General features: G+C 51.1%; 2 protein-coding genes across 2 annotated transcripts; both read right to left on the bottom strand.

Moving 5' to 3' along the window:
- Window positions 1–13,382: 13,382 nt before the first annotated feature.
- Window positions 13,383–16,847, bottom strand: AAFC00_004758 (uncharacterized protein; the record flags this gene model as incomplete). The annotated part of the gene is made up of 3 exons (XM_069344441.1): window positions 13,383–13,517; window positions 13,571–16,291; window positions 16,383–16,847. The coding sequence occupies 3 exons, from the start codon at window positions 16,845–16,847 to the stop codon at window positions 13,383–13,385; spliced, it is 3,321 nt and encodes a 1,106-aa protein (XP_069196868.1).
- Window positions 16,848–18,559: 1,712 nt separating this feature from the next.
- AAFC00_004757 (uncharacterized protein) lies at window positions 18,560–21,478 on the bottom strand (the record flags this gene model as incomplete). Its single annotated transcript, XM_069344440.1, has 5 exons — window positions 18,560–19,748; window positions 19,804–19,917; window positions 19,968–20,054; window positions 20,103–20,269; window positions 20,321–21,478. The coding sequence occupies 5 exons, from the start codon at window positions 21,476–21,478 to the stop codon at window positions 18,560–18,562; spliced, it is 2,715 nt and encodes a 904-aa protein (XP_069196867.1).
- Window positions 21,479–21,558: the final 80 nt, after the last annotated feature.

Raw genomic sequence — 21,558 nt, 5'->3', positions numbered from 1 at the left:
ATTGGTAGCGTGTATTTTGATGCTCGAACGAGTGTCCAACGCCGCAAAGGGCGAGTCGTTACGGGAGTCTGATTATTATAAAGACAGCATGAGATGGCCAGGAGGGTATGAGCGAGTGTCACCCGTAATGGCTGGACGGGAAGGGTGACGAAATATGCAAGGCTCGTCTGTAACACGCAACTTCTCGTAATACGAGGGACACAAGAACAAGAATAGAGAGGGCTGTGGAGAGAAGAAAAGTAGTCTTGACCCGGCAAGTACGGGGATATGGCACTGCACGCAATGCAAATCACTACCTGAAGAAGAACGGTCAAGATGGGCAAAAGAGGGTATCTAAAAGATCGCGAAAAGAGCGTGCCGTCCTCCAACGACCTGATGGACTAGTTCATCGGAGCTACTGGGGTAAACAGAATGCACTGCTTATCTTGGACAGACTTTGGGTCAGTGTCTACGTCTGAACGCGAGTCACTCCACGACGGGAGGCTCAACGGCAGTGGACACAGACCAGGATACTACTTTAGTGTCATGCATGATACAAGTTTCGTAAATAGAGGAGTCCCAGCAAGGGTTTGATAGCACGTCGCCGGGCATAGACCAGCCACAGGATGGTGCGGCGTTATGTTGAGATTATTTGCTGCAGGTTTAACAGGGAAATGGCAAACCGACCCACCCTCTATGAAGCTCAGAGTTATCCCGGACAGACGAAGCTTGCCTTCGAAGAGTTGCTGGGCGATCGAGACAAGCATGGCACGATGGCGTATGCCGTCACCGTCAGAACGGAAAACCGGAGCCAAAAGCGCGGTCGCGCCCATCTGAAACAGACAAGCGAGCTACTGATGATGAACGACAAGTTATTTGGACAGAATATTGAGCGAGCGCCAAAGAGGAAAAGTCCTGTGCACCTGCTCCAATACTTTATGCATTTGATGGATAGTACAGCACAGCAGTATAATTTGAGATATGTCGGCTGTTCTGTGCCTGATTACAGATCGAATATCTACGCGATCAACACATGTGAAACCCACATACATCGCGCATATCTTTCGCTACAGCTCGATAGGGACCTTCCACAGGTCGGCACCCTGCAATCTTCTGATCCGGTTGATCCCTTCACATGCTTAGAGTTCTGACGGCTGGGTTTGAAAAGATCTGTTCCATGCAGTTTTCACTGTCGTCGTAAGTAGTACCTCAGGTACCTGAACGTTATTCCATGTACCTTGCGTTTCAGCGGTTGTGGCAGAAGGGAGTATCCGCAACGCTGTCACTAAGGCCCTAGCGCCGGAATTCACTCATCAGAGTTCTCTTCCGTTGTGCTTGTATCGGGTACCTTAACCTTCGACGCCTTGCAAGGTCAACCTTACCTCAATACATCGGGCAACCCTGCGTCTGATTGATGAAAAAGCTGCAGACATCCTGGCCAGTGGAACACAATTTGTTCTCGAAAGTCGCCACAATCGGGATTGTCTTCTCTTGCCTTGCCACCACTTGGCTAGAGATTACGATATGTACTGTAGTAGTTGCCCTGGAACACGAAGTCTGGCTGGATCTGGCCGTAGACTCTAAGCGACGGCTTGCGGTTTGGTTCTCGCCAAGGACGCAGTAGATTATTAAAGGTGTTATCAGTGCTTTGTGTGAGACCAGTGCTATTTCCCACACATCTGGGCATTGATATCGCTATATTGGATATACACCGCAACGATCCTTCATTTTGGCGTAGATAGTGTTCGTCCACTTACACGATAATCAGGATTACGCGAAGGATGGCATGTATCGAGGTGCTTGCGAGGTCGCTATGGCAGTAGAGTGCTCCACAACTGTCCTCAACTTGGGGTCCGCTAGCCTCGACGCTGGCTGTGCAATCTGAGACAAGCAGCTCGGCGAAGCCACTCAACGAGGTCGTTAATCTTGCACCTCGTAGATCTCTTATGATAACCGTCGGAACCCGGCTGTGTTTGATAAAGTCTTAGCATCGCTGGCCCTCCGACGAATTTGAGTCCAAGTTCCGTCTATATCATGCTGTTCGGTGGCTGCGTGGCTGCACGGCTTGATCCTACCACCCGAAGAGCATCCGGGAGGCGCCGCTCGCAGTTCCTTGACTCGTCAAGGCAAGTCAGATGTTGCATTGTGCACATAGAAAGGTAAAGTCAGATATCGTTCCTCCATCGTTCTGAGCGCGACATTTGCTGCACACTTGTGAGGTTCTGGATCTTTGCTTGAGTCTAGGAGAAACGCTTGCTTGATCACTGACCAGATTCGGACCGCAACACGCTGATCGCACGCCTTAACCACCCAATGCGTTGCACTTGTGAGGAGCTAACCCTCGGATTCATGTCGATCGGAAGTGAGACAAACTGCGATCGACCCGATCATTGACTGCGTTGACAAACCAGCGGTGTTGTCAAGTGTCCGGAAGCCGGACGAGGTAGCACCTGGCTACGACATTGCCACTGTCTTACTCCTAGATCACAGAACGATGAAATTCGGAAACAGAAGCTGATGTCGAACATATCAAAACTATGGATTAAAGGTGATTGCATCATCCGAGGTAGGATCAAACTCCAACCCCCAACCCACACCATACCGTTGATGTAGCTTATCCATGGTTCATCAGTCGGTCTTGTCAGGCAGGACACTTGAAGGCCATATCACGGCGAAATGTATAGACTCGAGAACTATCGAATTCTGGCAACCTCGATAGTGTTTGCAGATCAATCTTGACAGCTATAATGGGATGCACAGCTCTAGTTGTTCATGCTCTCACCGCTGTGTAGCCTAACTGAAGTTCACCGGCTGACCGTCCAGTATGCAGTATCAAGACCTCAAGCGTTTATTATTCGTACGGTCAAGAAGTCCGTTGATTATTTATTTGTAGATCATCCGTGCGCGTTTGGTTCGTGAGTCGACCATATACCTTACTGTACTGTACAAGTACAGATACTTCTGTGCAGGTTGCCATCCTCTGGTCATCGCTGCGTCCCGCATGTTTTATATGACCTTCGTCACTCCATAATGTGCATGTAACGAAACGACGTAATTGTATGATCTTCGAAGTCATGTGTTAGGGCACGCATCTTAGATGCAGAACAAATCTACCTACCGGCGTCGTTCACGCTTCAATGTTATGACACAAGTGACCCGCGCCGCGGACCTTCATGGCGTGCAATCGATCTGTCTACGTTATGTATCCCCCTCAAAGTCCTCGGCGAGCTTAGGCGCTTTTGCTTCGAGTAAGACTAGAAGCAAGGGAATCTTTCGGTCGAGAATATTCCAGTCGAAGGGATCAATACCGAAAGGTCAGGTAGTTAAGTTGTGTTGGCTTGCAGACTTATTTTGTGTACTATTAAGCTCTCGCTATCGTCAGATTAACGCTTTTGCAGTTTTGTGCTTCTGCTGGCTCTTTTTTACTCACTCTATCATGCCCAAGGTTCTCAGCTGTATAGCATTTCTCATTCATTTGTTACTTTCTTTATAGTATATTGAATACAAGCTTCTTAGTCATAACATGAAGAGCGCGAGACTTGATAGTGATGCCTCAACTTTATGGAAACAACAGTAAGGGACTCGGCAATTCAACAAGCATAATATTCTAATCGAGTCAGTGCAGTCAGACAGCATTGCATCTCGACTTCAATTACATACCTTACGAAGTACACGACTCTTAACACCTCACTGGAGCACTTCTGTCTATCACAGTGGTACGACCAATGCTACCATCCGCATTTATACTATAACCACACAATCAGATAAATGATAGATACCTTAAGCAGCGAACATGAGAGATACTTTTCCATTTAAACGGGAAGTGGCAGATGACGACGGCCTGCCTTAGCAGTGCATCGTGCATCCATCCGTAAATAGGTAACATGACAACAGTGAGGCTGTGCAACACTTCCTCTCTGATGGGCTGGACCTACCTCACAGCGGAGTAACCTCACAGCGGAGTTCGTCTCAAGGCTTGGAGCGTGCCACGATATCTTACACTTGTCGCACGATCTCCCACATGATCTTTAGTACGATAATTGCAGGAATACAACCTATAGCCTTTGCCTCACGCTGCTCGGTGCATGACAGCGACGTTGAGCCCCGACACGCCGCCTAATGTTTATCTGCTTGTGTAAATCTTCTGGCTGATCATGACTTCTTCGGGTTGGAGCTGCCCACGCTGCCCCAAATAGCTGCCTCAACGGGTCTATACCGCCTGCGGCACAGTGTACGACCTTGCCCTGCTGGCTCGGTAGAGACAGTCTCGAATAGTGTCGCAATATTGCTACACAGCTGATGTTCCGATCAGCACCGAAACCCCCCACGATGGTGCCATGCGCGGATCTCGTTCGTCTCGGTCGACGCAGTAAGCTCCTGGCACTAGGCAACTCACTCGGCCTGCATTGGAGGTGAGTGAGCTCTCCTCTGATTTCGGCGTCATTGGGCGTCCAGTACGTGTAACATAATGTTTGATATATGTATAAACAAACACGTGCGGATCCCCACTACACCATCCTGTGTATTTGAAAGGAGATGACCAATCCTGGTTGAGACCCACTCATAAACACCCCCACCCAGCCCCCATACATGAGATGAGCATTGGCGCATTCAATCTCGTCAAGGCGAATATCGTCAAGGCGAGTGTGTCTCCAGCCACTGTTCTTCTCTGCTCGGCGGTCCTCCGGGGAGTGTCGCAGAATGAGTGAGAGAGAGAGCACATTACATAGCTATCGTGCCGTGCCACAGTAAGCTTACACCTAGTCCCATGCTATGCCAATTCCTTTGACAGAATCTTCGTACTGTTCCTGCATAGGCGTATGCACAGCGCAGGAGATAAAGGAGCTTCGGAAAATGTCGAGGAAAATGTCATCTCTGTACCGAAAGCATCGTCCGGTTTATTCGAGGCCTAGATAACGATGATCGACGCATGCCTCTACTGCAGCAGCCCGCCTTTACATGGACACTAATCGAAGCAGCTAGTCCCTCGCACGGTACGCGTTCAACTTTCACCGAGCAGAGGGATCAGTTGCCATGTCAGTTGCTCCACCTTCGTGGGCTTGATATGCGCAGATAGACACTATACAGATCAGAATTTCCATTTTCGAGCATTGCAAAAATGGACTGCCGTGCACATCACTATCGCAGCACTAAGAATTACCGCGGTAGATCACTACAGTACGTTGGACGATAGACACACCGCGATTCCAATCAGTCGCGGGACAGATCACACAAATTTGGAAACATGCGCAAGTGCCTTGTCCAGAGGTCTTATTTCCGTTTCTTGCTATTCATGTCTTGTATCTCTATAAAGGTCGCCAGCAAGCTTAGTCTTTACCGCAGTTTACATGCGATAAGCTACACTGGAGTCCGCCCCTTTACCATCTGGCCCATCATCGGTGCACTATAGCCGTTGTCGCTTAGAAGAAAGAGAGTCGACGACCATGATATTCACTAGTCTTGCATTCTGATGGGGACGCTATCGACGACGGCCAAACACCACTACACCTCCTCTGCTATATCCTTGTCGTTATTACAGTGGGAAGGCATAGACGAAGAACGTTCAGCAAGAGCGAATGAAATCCCAACAATACGTCTGTCTCTTCATTAGCGATGCATACGCAGTATCATAGCAAGTGGCATGATGCCGTTGAGCGAGCCATCAACGGTGATCTGCTGTCTACCCGAGCCGGTAAGTTCTGCGACAACAGATCGCCTGTTGAGACTGTTTGTGGGTTTCCCTTGCAACGAAGAAGTTTATATGGGCCATGCACATGAGCAGTGGGGAAAGGGCGGAGGACTGGGGGCGCGATGAGAGACAAACTAGAGGCTGGACAACGTACAGCAGTGAGCCGGGTGTGTGGGTCTGCCCACCTCACCTTGCCTTGCCTCACCTGTCAACCTGCTTTAGCAAACAAAGAACCACGCCAGAAAGGCGCAAAACACGATGTAACGCATAACGGCTCTACATGCATGCATGCGCGTGTCATTACACATTTGGATTTTTGCACCGATCTGATACTGTTGTCATGATTCTGTCAGTGATCAAGGCGCAGATACAGCACGACAACAACATCATCTATGCATAGGAAGAAAAATGGTAAAACATTCAATGGTGGGTAAAATCGCAGGAAAGCAGCGACGAGCAAGACGAGGCGAGAAACGCAAGCGTTTGAGCGTTGGCGGTTGGACCGCCCGCGCTGGGCAACGATGAGGCGACAAGTGCGGCTCGGGGCGGTCGTCCGTTGTGTTTCTTGTTTTTCCCTCCCTCTTACGACACGATGCGTGCCACGATTCGAAGCAAAACGCGGCCGTTACAGACCGTTGGCGTTTTGGAAACCACCGTCTTTTTTTTTCTGGGGGCTGTGGCATGTCTCAACGACATGCTGTGCTGCTGTAGTGCTGTTCGTGGGCTGTACGTGGGGTGAACGACTTGTGAACGACATACTCGAGCATTGATGGGTAAATATGCGGGTAATTGATTTTTATCTTGCGCACTGTATGCACGACTACCGCGACTCTCTCCCTCTCTCTTCCTTTGCTGATTTTAAATTCGCCCGTTTCGAGATTCGAGTTTTGTTTGCTGGGATCTTTTACCTTTACAGGGCTGCGCGACGAAGATTCAGGTAGGGAAAGATGAGTGCCGTGCCGGCGTTTACGACAGGAACCCGGGATCAATGACAAAAAGAACGTCAGAGCGGGCTACGATTGCTGAATCCGCGCGTTGTTCGAGTAATTTGTAAAGTCTATGTCTCTAGGCGACGAGGTAATATGGAAGGAAAAGTCCTGCTTGTTGTCGTATGGTCAGACTCAAAGTAGGTATATTGTTACCAAGACAAAATGGTACCCTAAGGTATGTATATATGTATATACTGTACTGTACTATACTGCATTGTACTATACTGTACAAGATGCACGACAACTACTTTAAGGTCATGTCTTATTCCATTGTCTCATACTCTGTCGTAGGCCTTTTTAGGCCAGTCGAGCTTTAGCTACAACAGTCCTTTTCGTCCCTATGTCTCGTCTCTTCTTAATCCGACGTATCTCACAGATACAATGACAAGATCCGTAAGACAGTAAGGTCCTAAACAGTTATGATGCCACCACCTTCTCATTCGCTACATGTTTTACCTTCTTATCTACACGATTCCTCATCTCCCTCACTACGCTCGTCTCTTTCTGCGCACGGCGGAGAAACAGCAGTCGGGTTTAAGAGGGAAGGAAATGAACTGTTCTTGAAAGAAAGCGAATAGGTAACACCGCGGGGTCCTGCGACAGCATAGTAAGAATGGAAGGCAAGCAATGCAAGAGAGTAGAGTCCATAAAACAAGACGAAAGACGAAAGACGAAAGACGAAAGACGATGGTGGCGCGGCGTGGCGTGGCGTGAGGTCTTAGGCGTGAGGTCTCGGGCGTGTGTCCCGACGTCTGAGGAGTCGATTAATGGACGGATGGATGAAGCTATTGTGGCTCTCTTCCAGAGTCTTGTCAGGAATTGACTTTCTTTGTCTTTGTCTGAGATAACTTCACAGGAGCGGGCGCAGACATAATGTCGAAGTTAGCAGAGGGCGGCATAAGCGTTATGCGGTCATGAGCATGGACTTCGACGAGACATGGGCTGAAATAACTTTGTACTCTATAGAAAGATACTTTTGTATAGGTGGTGAAGTCAAGCAGGGTCAAGAAAAGTGAGCTCTCTGTCGTGTGAGACATCTACTCTGTTCTGTTCAGCTCAGCTTCCCCTCTCTCCTCCTTCTCCCTTCTCCGGTCCCGGTCACCTAGATCTTGATTCACTATCGACCTATTCATTTATTCTAAGGCAGTCAGGTAGGAAGGTACAGGCGAATGGGCAGGAAGGGCAAGTAAGCGATCGGTAGGCAGACAAACAGGCAAGGAAGGTAAAGTGATGGAAAGAGAGACATCCTGTAGACACGTCACCCGGATCTGTAGAGATTCGTGAAACACTATGCCTGTTATCGTCGGTTCCATCTTCTTGGATATGTAACAGACAGACATGCGGCGCGAGCAGGGGTAGGAAACATCTCGTTATTTAATCATTCGATGCCGAAATGTGGTCCAGCCTAGAACTCGATACTGAGTGGGTTACGGATTCCCATACTCTCACACCTGCGCTTCTTTTCCTTTGCTAGCCTGTTAATTAGTGAAGGTGTATCAACGAAGTGAGATGGGAAGGAACAAAGGGAGGTGTTGATTCTCGAGATCAAGAGCTTTCTTGTTCGTCTGTCTACTAAGGTAATAATTCATGTAGACTCACAGGTAACGAAGAGGACGAGAACAAGGACGAGAAAGTCATCAGCCAGGATGAGGAAACGGGCGTGGAACGGATAGAGCTATGAATAGTACAGTAGGTGTTCTCCAAATAATATAAGTCAAATCTGTCATCATCACTCTGATTATCTTCATTTTACGTCCAAAAAAGGAACTCCGCGAAGTGTGTCTTTCTTCTCAACTCCTGCGTACACTCCCTGCTCTGCGAAAGAAAGCCCTTGCTCCGCCTCCTCCTTCTTTCCCCGTCACTGCTGCTGCTCCGGTCGACCCACTACTCTGTGCAATCGGGCCTCCACCTCCCAACGTCGAGGACGAATGCAAACTCTGCAATAGCTGCGGCTGGAAGGATTGTCTTCTTCCACCAGACGAAGGAAAGGCGGCATTGGCATTGGCAGTAGCAGCCGCAGCTCCAGCGAGCGCCTGGCTAGCCGCCACGAGGGCGAGATCGGAACTATCGCGTGACGAAGGACGCTTGAATCTCTCGTCGTCGACGAATGTAATCAGGCGCGCGCCTGCTGGGCCGGATCCTGGTCGTCCGCTGGGTTGCGCCGTCGTGACTGTCGAATTGTGGGATCTTTGCGGCGTCGTTGTTGTTGTGCTTGAGCCTATTTGATGTGCTGTTTTGGGTCGGCGTATCCCTGGGGAAGATGAGGTGGTTGTTGGTTGCTGCTGCTGCTGAACGCTGCGGTGGGTTTTGGCGGAAGAAGGGTACTCTGTGCTGTCGCTCATTCGACGAAAGAGCTTATTGGCAGCTGCTCGAACGACACCGCCAGTGCTTGGCTGTTGTTGTGCGCGAGCAGCTGAGGATTGACTCTTTGGAGTGACCGCAGCGACGGTAGATGGTTGGACTTGTCTCAATGTCTGCTCTGATGGTGATTGTTGTACACCACCCAATCGATCGGACAGGCGACGGCGTTGCTGCTGTTGCCGCTTATCAGGCGTCTTTGCGTGTAGGATTTGATGGTCTCTGGTTGCCGGCGAGTTGCTATTGACGCTTCTGGAAGCGGTGCTCTTGCTCGAGCCAGGTGTCAGGAGAGAAGGACTCGTCTCGACACGTAGCAGTTTCTGTGGTCCATTGTACGTGCCGTGACCCAAAAGTGCGGGAGTCGTTTCTGAGCGTGGAAGTGTCTTCCTTCGGGGATCTGATTGACGCATATTGAAATCTGTGCCTGTGTTCCTCCTAGTCGCGCTTGGGCGTTCAACTTGCTCGATACCTTCACCATCAAAGATCAGGTTGTTTGCGAGTGGACCATCGCGAGGTGCCTGAAAGCGCGACGGTGTGCCGGTGACAATCGATCCTCCGTTAGGATAGTCATAACCATCCTCTTCAGAGTCACGGTCTGCCACTGACAAATCGCCATCGTTGATGCCAAGCTCATCGCTCTCTAAACCTTCATCCGAAGAGGACAGTCTTCTTCCAGTATACCACTTTTGCGATCCTCGCTCTTCAGGGATGCGGACGGCCATGCCCATGGCCTTTGAGGCCGTCTCCAGACTCGAGCGCGAGGACTGGGACTGTCGCAACAGTCGAGTACTCACACTTTCCGGCGTCGGTGGAAGCATATTTCGGTGGCGTGTAGCTTCGTCTGCTGATGATGACGATGACTTTTTCGTGTACCGCTGCTTTCGATGATAGGCGACGTCATTTCTGTAAGTGCGTGGTGCCGGTGCCGAGTTGTGATCGAAATATCCGTGAGCCTGCGCGTATCCATGGGGTCTATCGCCAGATTGAGTGGCGTCCTGGGTGTGCGAGATCATCTGTTCGGGGGGCGACAGCAGCGTCGAAGGCACGCGGGAGGCGATCCACTCGTCCACACGAGGGTTCTCGCTCTGCTGCGTGCGTTCACGACTACTGCTGTATTGGCGATCTGGATCAGAAGCTTTTCTAGACTTGTAGATGCTCGGGAAACTACTCTCGCTGAGGAGACTGAGTCTCGGAGAGTCCATGGCATCAAACTCCGGGAAGTCGTCTCTCTGGGACCGCAGAGAGGCATAACTCTTCACTGCATGTAGTTTAGAGCTGGGTCCAAGATAGACACTTCGCAGAGCGCTGGTGCTCGGCTTCTTGTCGCACATGAACGACGGCACGCGAGACCGTCCGGATGTTTTAGACTCGGGAGTGAACATGACCGAGAGGCCATTCGACGAGGAAGGCGGCGAGAGCATGTGCCTCGCACTGTCAGGTCTGGCAGACTTGCGTTGCGTAACATGATTCCCAAACGGCGAGGGACCGAGTGTGGCGTGCTGAGGCTGATCCATTCTCTCGAGTTTCTCCTCGAGATCGCATATAATAGTGACAGCTTCGCGGACAGCCTCGTCCCTCTTCTCAAGCTCCTTGACCATCTCCTCGTTGATTTCCAGCAACACCTGCCTATCTCGCTCCGCATTCTTCGCGACAATCTGCGTCTCCTCGACGCGCTCACTGAGGACATCGCAACTGGCCTCCAACTTGGCCATTCGCTCTCTGCAGTGGAACAACTCCATCTTGAGGTCAAAGTTCAGCTTGGACAACTTGTCGATATGCTGGTCCAACCCGCGGGCGCCCAGAGGAGCCTTTTGCTGCGTCGCCTCCGCGGCATGCTTCTCCGCCGAAGGCGTGCCATGTCGTGAGGACCTGGTCAAGGGAGGATGCTTGAACTGCTGGCGGCCGGTAGTCTGAGCAGCCTCAGAGTCGGCCTCGGCTTCGGCCAGGAACAAGTCATCGTCAGGTGCAGGGCGGGTCAAATAGCCAATGTCTGAATGTCTGGCCTGTTTGGGGAGTCCTCGCTGCGCTTGAAGATGTTTGTGTAGGTAGGGAGACGCGGGTTTGCTGAATGAGTCACGCACTTTTGCTCGTGGCGAGGCTTGCGACACGCGTGGGTCCATGGAATACAGCCTGCTGAGGTATAGTATGTGCTCTACTTGCTGTCGCAGATCATGTCAAGATACTCAATGTTGTAGGCAGGCGAATTATCATAGTAGGAATGAATGAACAGAAGACAAATCATACAAAGCACACTTCAGACAGGTGAAAGGGAGATTTGTGCAATCGCAATGCAATGCAGTGCAGAGTTATCAGAGACGGTAAATACAGCAATAACAACATTCACGACCGTTCGTTGCGCGACCGTTGTGACAAAGTGTCGACCCAGCGATGGAGACGAAAGGCGGGCGTGTCGTATACAAAAAAGTCTCGACAGACGATGAGAGAGAGAGAGACTCCTGCGCGCACACAATTAATCTATCGTCGTAGAAAAGCGATCATCTATCTACAAAGTGGCATCATTATATCTAGTCACATCCATCTGTGCCAGGCCATACATAATGCGACAAGGCAAAAAAAGCTCCAATGACCAAACACAATCACACCTCCACACTTTGGGCGCGAATGCAAGGCACGTTGGTGGGAGCCAATCATCATGTTTCAACATCTGATCTGTGGGCCGGCCCTGTCTTCCCCAAAACTCTTTTTTGCTTCTACCAACCCCTCTCTACAGGACACTGTTCGATTTGCTTCGCCGTTGAACCCCGGCTCTTGTGTGAGACAGCATGTTGTCTATGGGCATGGGCCTGAACGAGCACATTGATCTTCGCCTGTGGTGGAGGCTCATTAAGACATATGGGAACAGAGCTAGTCTTATCTTAATGGGCAACCTCAGCTCTTCTACGACCTAATATCAGTAGACGAAGGATCCAAGACTTTCCATGTTATCGATCAAAGAACCAGAAAGAGAACACTCATACCGAATCGCAAATGCCATTCCACAAGAATCCATTTTTCGCATTGCTGTCCTGAGTCCTTACGGTTCACTGAGTGTTTCAGATATTTGTGAAATGCAGATCGACAGGCTTAGCTCTCGACGGCGGGAAGAGGTGGTTCCTTGATAGAGTGTACCGCGAGATGCTACTTGTACCTTAACTCTGTTCGTGTTCGCTTGCGGCACCTTTCGTACTCTTGTAATTATGCCATCTGCCGATTGCGTGTACCAGCATCTCGAGTCATCCGAACGCGGTCGAGGTTTCGAGATTGTGCTACGACAGCAGCTCATGGTGCCACGGTATCCGTGTGTGGCTTCGTTACTAGCAGCAGATAGCTTTGTCTACTTGCTAGTGCTCTTGTGCTTGTTTAGGTAGCGGAACAGTGAGTGTAAGTCCATGCGCTCCTTGTCCTTACAATACATCCACAAGCAAGTCTCGGTCTAGTACGATATAATAGTTGCTTTTATTTCGTTCAGTGCAGACTGAAGCGGCATCTCTTTATCAAAGGGTGTTCGCAACATTGACAGCAGATGCATATGGATGAAGTTCACGCCCACTCTGCAAGCATATGGGTTGCCATTGATACAGACAGGGTCGCTCTCGAATCATCTGTGGTCCAATGTACCTTAAATACAGGAGTTGCCTTAACGATTATTGGTCAACATGGTTGCTAATGGATCTAAGATAACAGCGCTTTGATTCGAGGTTGGCTATTCGGTTGCTACCACGTAAATAGTGCCTGGTAAATTGTCATAATGAAGTCACAAGACTGGGGTTTGGGCTGGAGAATGATGGGTAGCAGTGTGCCATACTTTCGCAGGACAACATGGACTAGAATTGGCATAACATTGAGAAAACAGGCCGTTAAGCAAGACATAAGCGATCGCACCACTGTAATCGGATCCATCGTTACAGCGGAGTGTTAGGTAGCCCTCATAAGCAGTGCAAAAAGGACTTGAAGATGGGATTTTCTTCTTTGAGACGTTGGATATACGTCTCATTGATTAAATCATGTTATCTAACACAACCTCCGACAATTCTCATGCCTTTGCTATATGTCGTATGTATGTAGCAGGATTCCTGCAATTCGGATTGAAAAGAAAAAGAGAAACCGAAGACAGCGCAGAGCGACCTGCTCTAAACAGAGAGACACCATTCCCGCCCCTGGCTCGATCGAATCGACCCGGTCAAGAGGCACCCAGGAGTACGCCGCTAACCCGTACACATGATGGGGTATCCATGTTGTTCGCAATAAAAGAAAAAGGAAAGAAAAGAAGAAAAAAGCAGACCCTTGCGCCGAATACTCATCACACCCTTTACATGCGTATTTCATGATCCCGTGTTACTCATATCATCTCGATTGTATCAAAGTGCTCAGGCTAGCCCGATGGAATGCACATCGGGCATGCTCTCGAGGTCTTCCACTTCTCGGCCGCGGTGGTCCACGACGATTCTGCGGCCGCGCTTCGCTTCGGGGACACCATCCCGAACAGCACCGAAATCAAGCACCTGCAACATGGTCAGGGAAAGTCAATAAAATGCATCGTGACGTTGACACATACCTCGATATAGGTCAAGTTGTTCCGTTGTACCGCTGCTACACATCTGCGCTCGTCGAAGCGGACTTGCCAGACACCACTCAGGTCGGAGAGCAAGTCACGAACGCATTCTCCAGTCTCAATGTTCCACATCTTGAGCGTGCGATCTGAACCACTGATGACCTTGCGATCGTCGTGCTGAAAGCAGGTTATCGCACCAGTATGTGCGGAAAGCTGAGACAGACACTGGCCCGTCTCAGGATGCCAGATACGCAAGGTGCTATCAGCGGCGGCACTGACCAGACGCTCGTGGCTCAGGTCAAGCAAGCCCACGAGTGATGTGTGACCCTCCAGATTAAAGAGACATTGTCCACTCTCGAGCGACCATACTTTGACGAGATTGTCCATCGAGCCTGAAATGCATCTCTTGCGTTGATGATCCAACACCACACTGTACACCTTTTGGCTATGACCGGACAAACGATGAACGAGTTCACCATTCGAGATCCTCCAAACTCTTACTGTGCAGTCGTAAGAACCACTGACCAGAGTGTCACCATGAGCCGCGATAGCACGAACGGAATTGTGGTGACCTTGAAGTACTCTCAACGAGTACGGGTTGTCGCTATCATTCGCCGGGGGGCCGGCCTGATGGATCTGTGGGTCACCCGGCTTAGGCATCTTCCACACCCGCAATGTGGAATCACGCGATCCGGTAATGATCAGTGGCTCCTTCGGCATCATGATGGGTGTGCCGTCCGATTCGACACCGATCTTCGCGGGCTTCAATATAACGAGACAGCGTACGGTAGACGTGTGACCCTGGAATGTCTGCAAGCATTTGCCAGTGGGAATATCCCAGACGCGGACCGAACGATCTGTAGAGCCCGAAACCAGAGTGTCGCCTTCGTACTGCAGTGCCCATACACCTCCCTCATGACCTTCGAGCCGTTTCCGAAGAACGCCTGTCTTGGTGTCGTAGACATTAATGTTGGTGTCGTCACTGCCCGTCAGGATCTTGTCCGAGTCGAAAAGCAAACAGGTGACAACGTGGCGATGATGAGCCCGAAAGGCGAGATGCTGAGGTGAGGAGTGCTGGTCCATCCAGCTTTTGGAGATCAAGTGGTGCCTCTGATATATGGATTTGAAGAGGTGCAGGTTTGCCAGACTCGACAGGCCGATATTCGGGTTTGGCACTGCCTTTGCAGCTGCACTAGCAAAGGCGATGGGTCCCTGGGCCTGCTCCATGTCCTTGATCCACAGTGGGGAGACTTCCTCCGGTTTCTTTGCGCTCACCTTGCGCTTCTGACGCTTGTTGCTGAGACTGCTGCCTGCCGACTTCCTCTTCAATCTCGTCACCCGTTGGGGAGCCGCCGAGGCCTGATCGTCGCTGCTAGCGGAAGGACCTGCTGCTGGACTTGTCGGATCATTTTCGGACAGAGACACAGACAGCTGCTTATGAGCGCCCAGGTCTTGCTCGAACCCTTCGGCGCCGGGGTTCTGCCAACCCCAACCCTCTCTGACAGCGCGCTCGATCTCTCCGACAGGCAAGTCGAAACCGTCATTCTCCAGAAGTTCCTTCCAGGCGCGTTCATCGGAATCCACAAGCTGTCTCCACCTCTTGGAAACCTGAGCGGCGCGGCAAAGACTTTTGGCGTCGAGAAACTTAGTGATCTGTAATCCGAGCTCCATAGGCAAGACATCGAAGGGATCGCACTTCAGCGCAGGATTCACGACTGCGGCAACAAGTTGGAGAGTCTTCTTGGGGCAGCGTCGGAGCATCTGATACAAGACATAGGTCTGCATATCGTCTGGAAGGGCATCGAAAGCTTCCACCATGTCAGGCACATCCATGAGCGTGAGCGCGGGTGCGGGAGCTGCATCCGAGCCGTAAGCTTGGGTAAGGCCACCCGGATGCGACGTCACACGTTGTATAGCGTCCGCTGCTCGGCCACGTCTAGGTAAACCGACATTCTCGTCCAGGTCGAGCCCAGACACCTCGCTGGCGTTGCCGTCATCAGCGGCGTCTGGTGCATCTGTAGCGGTGTTTAATAGCTGTTGGTGGCTCCTGGCAAGGTTGGCGGCAGCGGTGACAGGCGAGAGGCTAGGACTGGGTAGGCTAGCATCCTGCTGAGAGCCATTGAGCAGATTCGGTGGGAGAGGTCGTCTGTATTCGTGCTCTTGCACAGGTGTCGACTCAAGAGGGTCCAGGTCGTTTTCGGCAATGGGAGGTGTCGCCGTCGTCGGTTGTTGCTCGCCACGATGTGTGCCGTCGGCCGAGAATGGCAGACTCAAGGTAAGATCGGCCGGCTGGCTCGAGCCATAGGTTGTACTTCCTCTTTGCCAGGCCTGAGCTCTGCTGCTGAGTCTCTTGAGATCTCTGACGGAGGTGTCGGTCGAGTCGACATCCATGACCTGCGAATTGCCAGCTTCAGTGTCTGGGGTGACTGGCGATGGGCCACTCAGGGCATCGGCGGTATCTGACAGATGGGCATCGTCGGTGAACAAGGGCTGTGCAAGGCCCGAGCGAGTGCGTGAAAGCAGCGAGCGTGGCTTTTTCCTCCTGCGATGGAGACTGGCAAGCTCTGCGGCCTCAGCAAGACTAGGAGGAGATGCTGGACGTTTGGGCGCGACGGAGCGTGTGTTGTTCTGAGGATACGAGGAGTCGTCGACGGCGGTAGGGAAGCTGTTTTCTTGACGAAGACTGCCGTTGGATGCTTGCAAGCATGTTTGTTGACGGGTATACTGTGGAAGGAAAGTGCGTCAGTTGCGGGGTTTGAAGTGGCAGAAGAGCTACAATGGACATCAGCAGCTTTTCGATAGCGGCCACTCATACCTTTGACAAAGATGCCTGAGCATCATCCGCTTCCCTGTAAACGACTTGCCTGCCGCCGACATCTATGTTAAAGCGTCTGAGCGAGTAGGGCGTAGGAGAAGCTGCCAGAGGATACTGTTTGGGATCCCTCACGGCCAGATCCTGTGGGGGTCTGAACAGGAGCGGGGGTAACGAGACGGTGGTCGTGGTCGTGGTGGTGACGACGGTCTGACGAGTGGCAGGCGCGAATGAAACATGGCCAAGGGCAGAGTATGGAGGTGCAATGGTCGAGGTTGTGCGAGTCTGCTCCGTGGCTGTGTCGTCGGTCTCGTTTGTAGGTGACGCTGGAGCAGTAGACAGAGATGCTCCCGTAGAACGCGAGGCAGGGGCGTGGGAGCGAGGATGAGGTCGGTCGAGCATGTGAGTTTGAGAGCGAGTCTGAGATTGAGTGTGTACACTCAGCCCAGTCCTTCGAGGAGGATCCATCTCTTATGTATGGAACGGCTGTGTTCCCGTCCGTTTCTCGACGGGATGAAGCTGCAGTGGGAGACTATGTCGACAATAGGCGTCCGCACATAAACGCAGACCTGGGAGGCAGATTGGGGAGAGAGAGAGGAGCGGACGCAGCAGGGGTCCCTCGATAGCGTAAAACGTCACAGATGGCTCCTTGTAACCGGTCAAATTGCGAAATCAAGGTCGAGAGGCGTCTGCCTGTAGATTGGCTGCGTTTGCCGGGCCTCGGGAAGGGTGTACAGAGGAGAGATGAGATAATAGACCGGATAGACCGAACAGGCAAAACGAATAACAACCACAGTTATTGACCACCGGTGTCAGGCTGTTCACAATGTCGTCATTCCCGAGCCTTCTCAAAAGGCCACAAGATGTGATAGAAGACTCTGTCTGATGACACAGACACGAGTTCGAGGTGGAGGAGGAGGAGGGAATTGGAGTAAATCTCGGAGGAGAATCAGAGGGTGACCGGTAAACAGAATGACCGCCGGCTGACAAGAGCGCACCACACGACGTCGGGGGCAAACCTGGAGTTTAGGGAAGCCGCGCCCGCGCTCCTGCCCTTGTCGAGCCTGTCGTTACCTTACTCTTTGGCCACACGCCGCCGTCGCCGCCGCCGCCATCAAATCTTTGATTTGTGGGGATTCGTCCAATAGGAGCCGCCAAGCCTTGCTGCCACAATATTGCCTTCCCAAGGTAAGGTATAATACGACCGTACCTACCGCTACATTATGTGATTATTATTGTCTCGATCACTTGCTTTTGAGACAAAGAGCACTTCGACCAAGGCATACAACGACTCGAGACAGATACAAATCACTGCTGTTCCTTGATTAATCCTCGCCCTGACTCTCTCGCACCATTCTTTGCTGAATCACATGCTGTTCCGTATATCAATCCCCTTGTCAACACGCCGGCCCAGATCTTGTCCCTTGACAACGAGCTATAGCTCGTGTATAGTAGTCATGATGACAACCCAACATAATTTTCCTTATTCAGGCAACGGTACTTTGTATCTTGGTCTTTCTCCCCGCTGCATGAGATGAACATGGTACATGACACCCAGAGCAAGTCCGACCGCACTGCATCTCAAGCGGAGTATTATTGCCTTCAATGGTAAAAATTCAGAAGACGCGGAAAGTCGGCGCTGGTCCCTTGTCTCGTGACGCCCGTTACATGTTCCAGCGCCACCCTTTCCTTTCGTGCATATTCTCACTCGATCATATAGAGTACGGCACACAACGTGAGTTATGATACATTCGAACTATCGACGTGCATACTACACCGACTTTTGAAGCAGTTGGCTTCTGAAAGGCGTACCACCGCCACCTCGTGTCCGAATTGACATCTCGTACCCATTCTGTCATGACCATTTGTTTACCATTCAACTCGGATCCTCTGCCGTGTACTATCCATCATCTGGCTGTCCATGGAACAAGATGTGGTTGCCCGCTACCCAGACTCGACAACACTGCAATCTCTCCTTGACATGTCGAACCCAGAGCGAAAATAATCGAAAATAAGAATCGAAACCCTTTTCAGAATCATCCACGTGATCCGCATGCACCGGGGCGTAAGAGAAGCCTGTTAGTATACCGGTTTACGTTTAGAGAGCTCTACGGCTCCAGTCACCCAATCTTCGGATCGCCTTTGTAGTAAAGGGCTGTTATGATGAGCATCTGCCCAGATCACATGTCGGACGTGTTTGCAGAGTCGTTGCCCGAGGTCTTATTCTTACGACTTGGGCTGCCGACCAGATTGTCAACCATGTTGTCCATCCTCATGTCCACAGATGATCTGAAACCAGATTTACGCATGCCATGACCCGTCGGCCTTCCCTCTCCAACGGTGGGAGAAAGCGTGTCGTGCTTCGCAAGATCTGGGATCCATGGACGATCTCCAGGTGTGACAAAGGATGAGAACTGCGTATAGTTGAGAGGAGTTGTGGTAGGAAGGAAGGTGTGTCTGGTGGGAGTTACAATCTGCCACGCACCAAGCTGCGCATTGTTCTGGACACCGACCTGATAGCCTCTCAGATCATCATCTACTCCGACAGACATTTGCAATCCAGGACGCTGCGGGCGAGGTGTTGATACTGCAGCGCTAGAAACGTTGGAAGGTCGCAGATGAGTTTGAGCATTCGGTGTCTGAAACTTCGGCGCGAGGACCGTGTAGTCACGAAGATCGTTCAGATCTTTTTCAACATTTTTGCCGTCCACGACATGGGAATCTGCAATTCCAACATGACCACGTTGCGGGGTTCTGCTGTTGACCGTGTCAATGGGTAATTTTGGTGGGAAGACATATGCCCTGTCGAGCTCCCCGCTTCCGGATGATTCGAAGACATCGTACTTCATGTTGGAGAAGCTGCCATTGGTTGGAGATGCAGCTAAGGTTGCAGGAATGGGGGCTGTTCTCAAACAATCTTCTTCGACCTCGGCGAAGCCTAGAAAGCCCCTTCCAAACGCTGGCGAAGACTGAGGCTCAGCAGAGGTGAATACATCTTCATAGTGGCTGAGACCCGAGCTTCCTACACCGCTGGGAGCCTTGGAGGACCTAGGACCGCGCTGAGCAGGTGGCACGAAGTCTTTGGCATCTACTGGGGACGCCCAGTGTTGTTGGTCACCTGCTTTTGGTTGTCCGAAGCCATTGCGTCCACCTCTCTGCTGGCCGATGCTTTGGTTGTTCTTAGTAACATGTTGCTTATGTGCACCACGTTGACCACTGTTCTTTCCACGAGGACCAATCGAAGAACCCTGCAAGGCTTGAGATCGTTTCTGATCTTGAATTTTGTTTCTCGGCTTCGCTAAGAGATTCTCCACGTGTGGGTATCGCACGTAAGCCTCGATGACCGCTCGTCCCATGGGCTCCGAGTAACTGTTTGCATCGTTAGACCGACATGATCTTACACTGATAACAGAGGTCAACTCACTGCATGCCATTCCACATTTGAGTGGCTGACTCAGTCTTGGAAACGCTCTCGACCCTCCTCCTAATGTCATCATAAGGCACAAGCTTGCAGAAGACCCAGCTCAGAATCATCGTGCTGCTTTACGTTAGCCACTTTGATTGTACACGGAAGCGGTGTCAAATTACCCTTGGTACACTGTACCATGCTCCCAGAAGTCGGTGATCTCCTCAGCATGATACTCTTTCAGCTCGGCCAAGCCGCAGAATTGCTTACTGTCACAAGTCAGACACCGTATGATGACAGGATGGAGTTTTACTTACCTTCCAGGAACCGAGAAGAGCATCAAGACTTGCTCTTCCTCTGACTTTCTGGTACCCCACACCTTGCGAATGCGATCTGCTACGGGCTCAGGACAAGCCCAAATACCGTTCTTAAGCGAAAGGAGGATGTTTGTGACAGACGAAGTCTTGATGCAAACAACACATGACTGCACAATGTTAATAAGGTACTCTAGCTCACTAGGACTTATATCACTTACTCCCCATGGCATACGGTAGTGATCAGGGTTCAGGGTGGCAAGAACATTGAAGGCACCCTTGAAGACCTCTTCAAAAGTCGCTTCATTCAGACACTGTGTTTTGAAAGAGTATAATTGACGTCGCTCTTCCCAGATCTCTGGCTCATCCGCAAGCCCAGAATTGCCAGTGCCAGCGATGGCAGAGAAAGAAGTAGGCTCACACTCGATGACATTTGCTCCAGGGCTGGAGGTTGTTGCATCAGAACTTGATGTCATTGCAATGGTACCTGATTCTGAGAAAGCTTGCGATGATACCGCGCTAGACGAAACGTCTTCGACGCGATCATTGTTGTTGGCACGGCCTGAAGAGGTTGCAACACCTTGTTTTACCAGGGAGGTAAAGGGACTGTGAGACTCGTTGCCATGCTGCGACGTGAACGCCAATGGAGGTGTCTCCCAGGCAAGTGACAAAGGAGGAACCCTGTCAGCAGGGCGCATACGAGTCGCTGCACTTACAATACTGAGGGCACTTCTCACATCGAAGGCAGCTGATGCATCCGAATGAGTAAATGCATTTGGTGCGTTGGTCGAGAGACCACAAGCAATACCAGCAGATTCTGGCATGTTCCACTTGTTGGAGTAGTTGGTGACCGAGCGAGCACTTGGTGGGACGTAGCTCTCCGTGGTCGGGCGCAGGGCACCGACCGAGGCCTGTTGACTCTTGGTGGAAGGATCAGCATGATCCCAAGGTGTGATCGGACTATCACGGATGCTGGAAAAGAAAGAGCTGGTTTGAGTGTTGCTTGAAACACTTCCTGAGACGCATAAGTCTGCAGATGTACGGGACGAAGTGATGTGCATTTGCACACCACCTGGAAACCTACGCTCGCCTGAAGTGTTTTTGTTATCACGGTTTAAAGAATTAATTGTCTCGCTCAAGCGGGAGCGACCTCGTGGCGGCTCTTTGAGCTGAGGAACGCGATAGACATGGCTCGTACCGATGCACACATCACGGGGACTATCTTCCTTATCAGGATGGGAAGAAAGTGCCTCACTTTCCTGGGCGCGATCTTGGGTGGCAGAGACAAACTTCGCCTGGGTAAGTACATTGTGTGATTCGTTTGAAGGAGAGCTCAATCCTGTGCTGGGCTCAGGGTACCCAGCAGTAGGCAAAGACATCCTGGAGCTCTAATTGATGCGTTAGCAAGCGTCTAAAATGCAACTAGCGAGGTTGTCAAACTGCTCCTAAGGTTGCACGC

This window comes from Neodothiora populina (genome assembly GCF_041146345.1).
Source record: "Neodothiora populina strain CPC 39397 chromosome Unknown canker_contig_3, whole genome shotgun sequence".
Lineage (NCBI taxonomy): Eukaryota > Fungi > Ascomycota > Dothideomycetes > Dothideales > Dothioraceae > Neodothiora > Neodothiora populina.
Note: the sequence above shows the minus strand (reverse complement) of the source record. Positions and strands in the feature narration are given on the sequence as shown.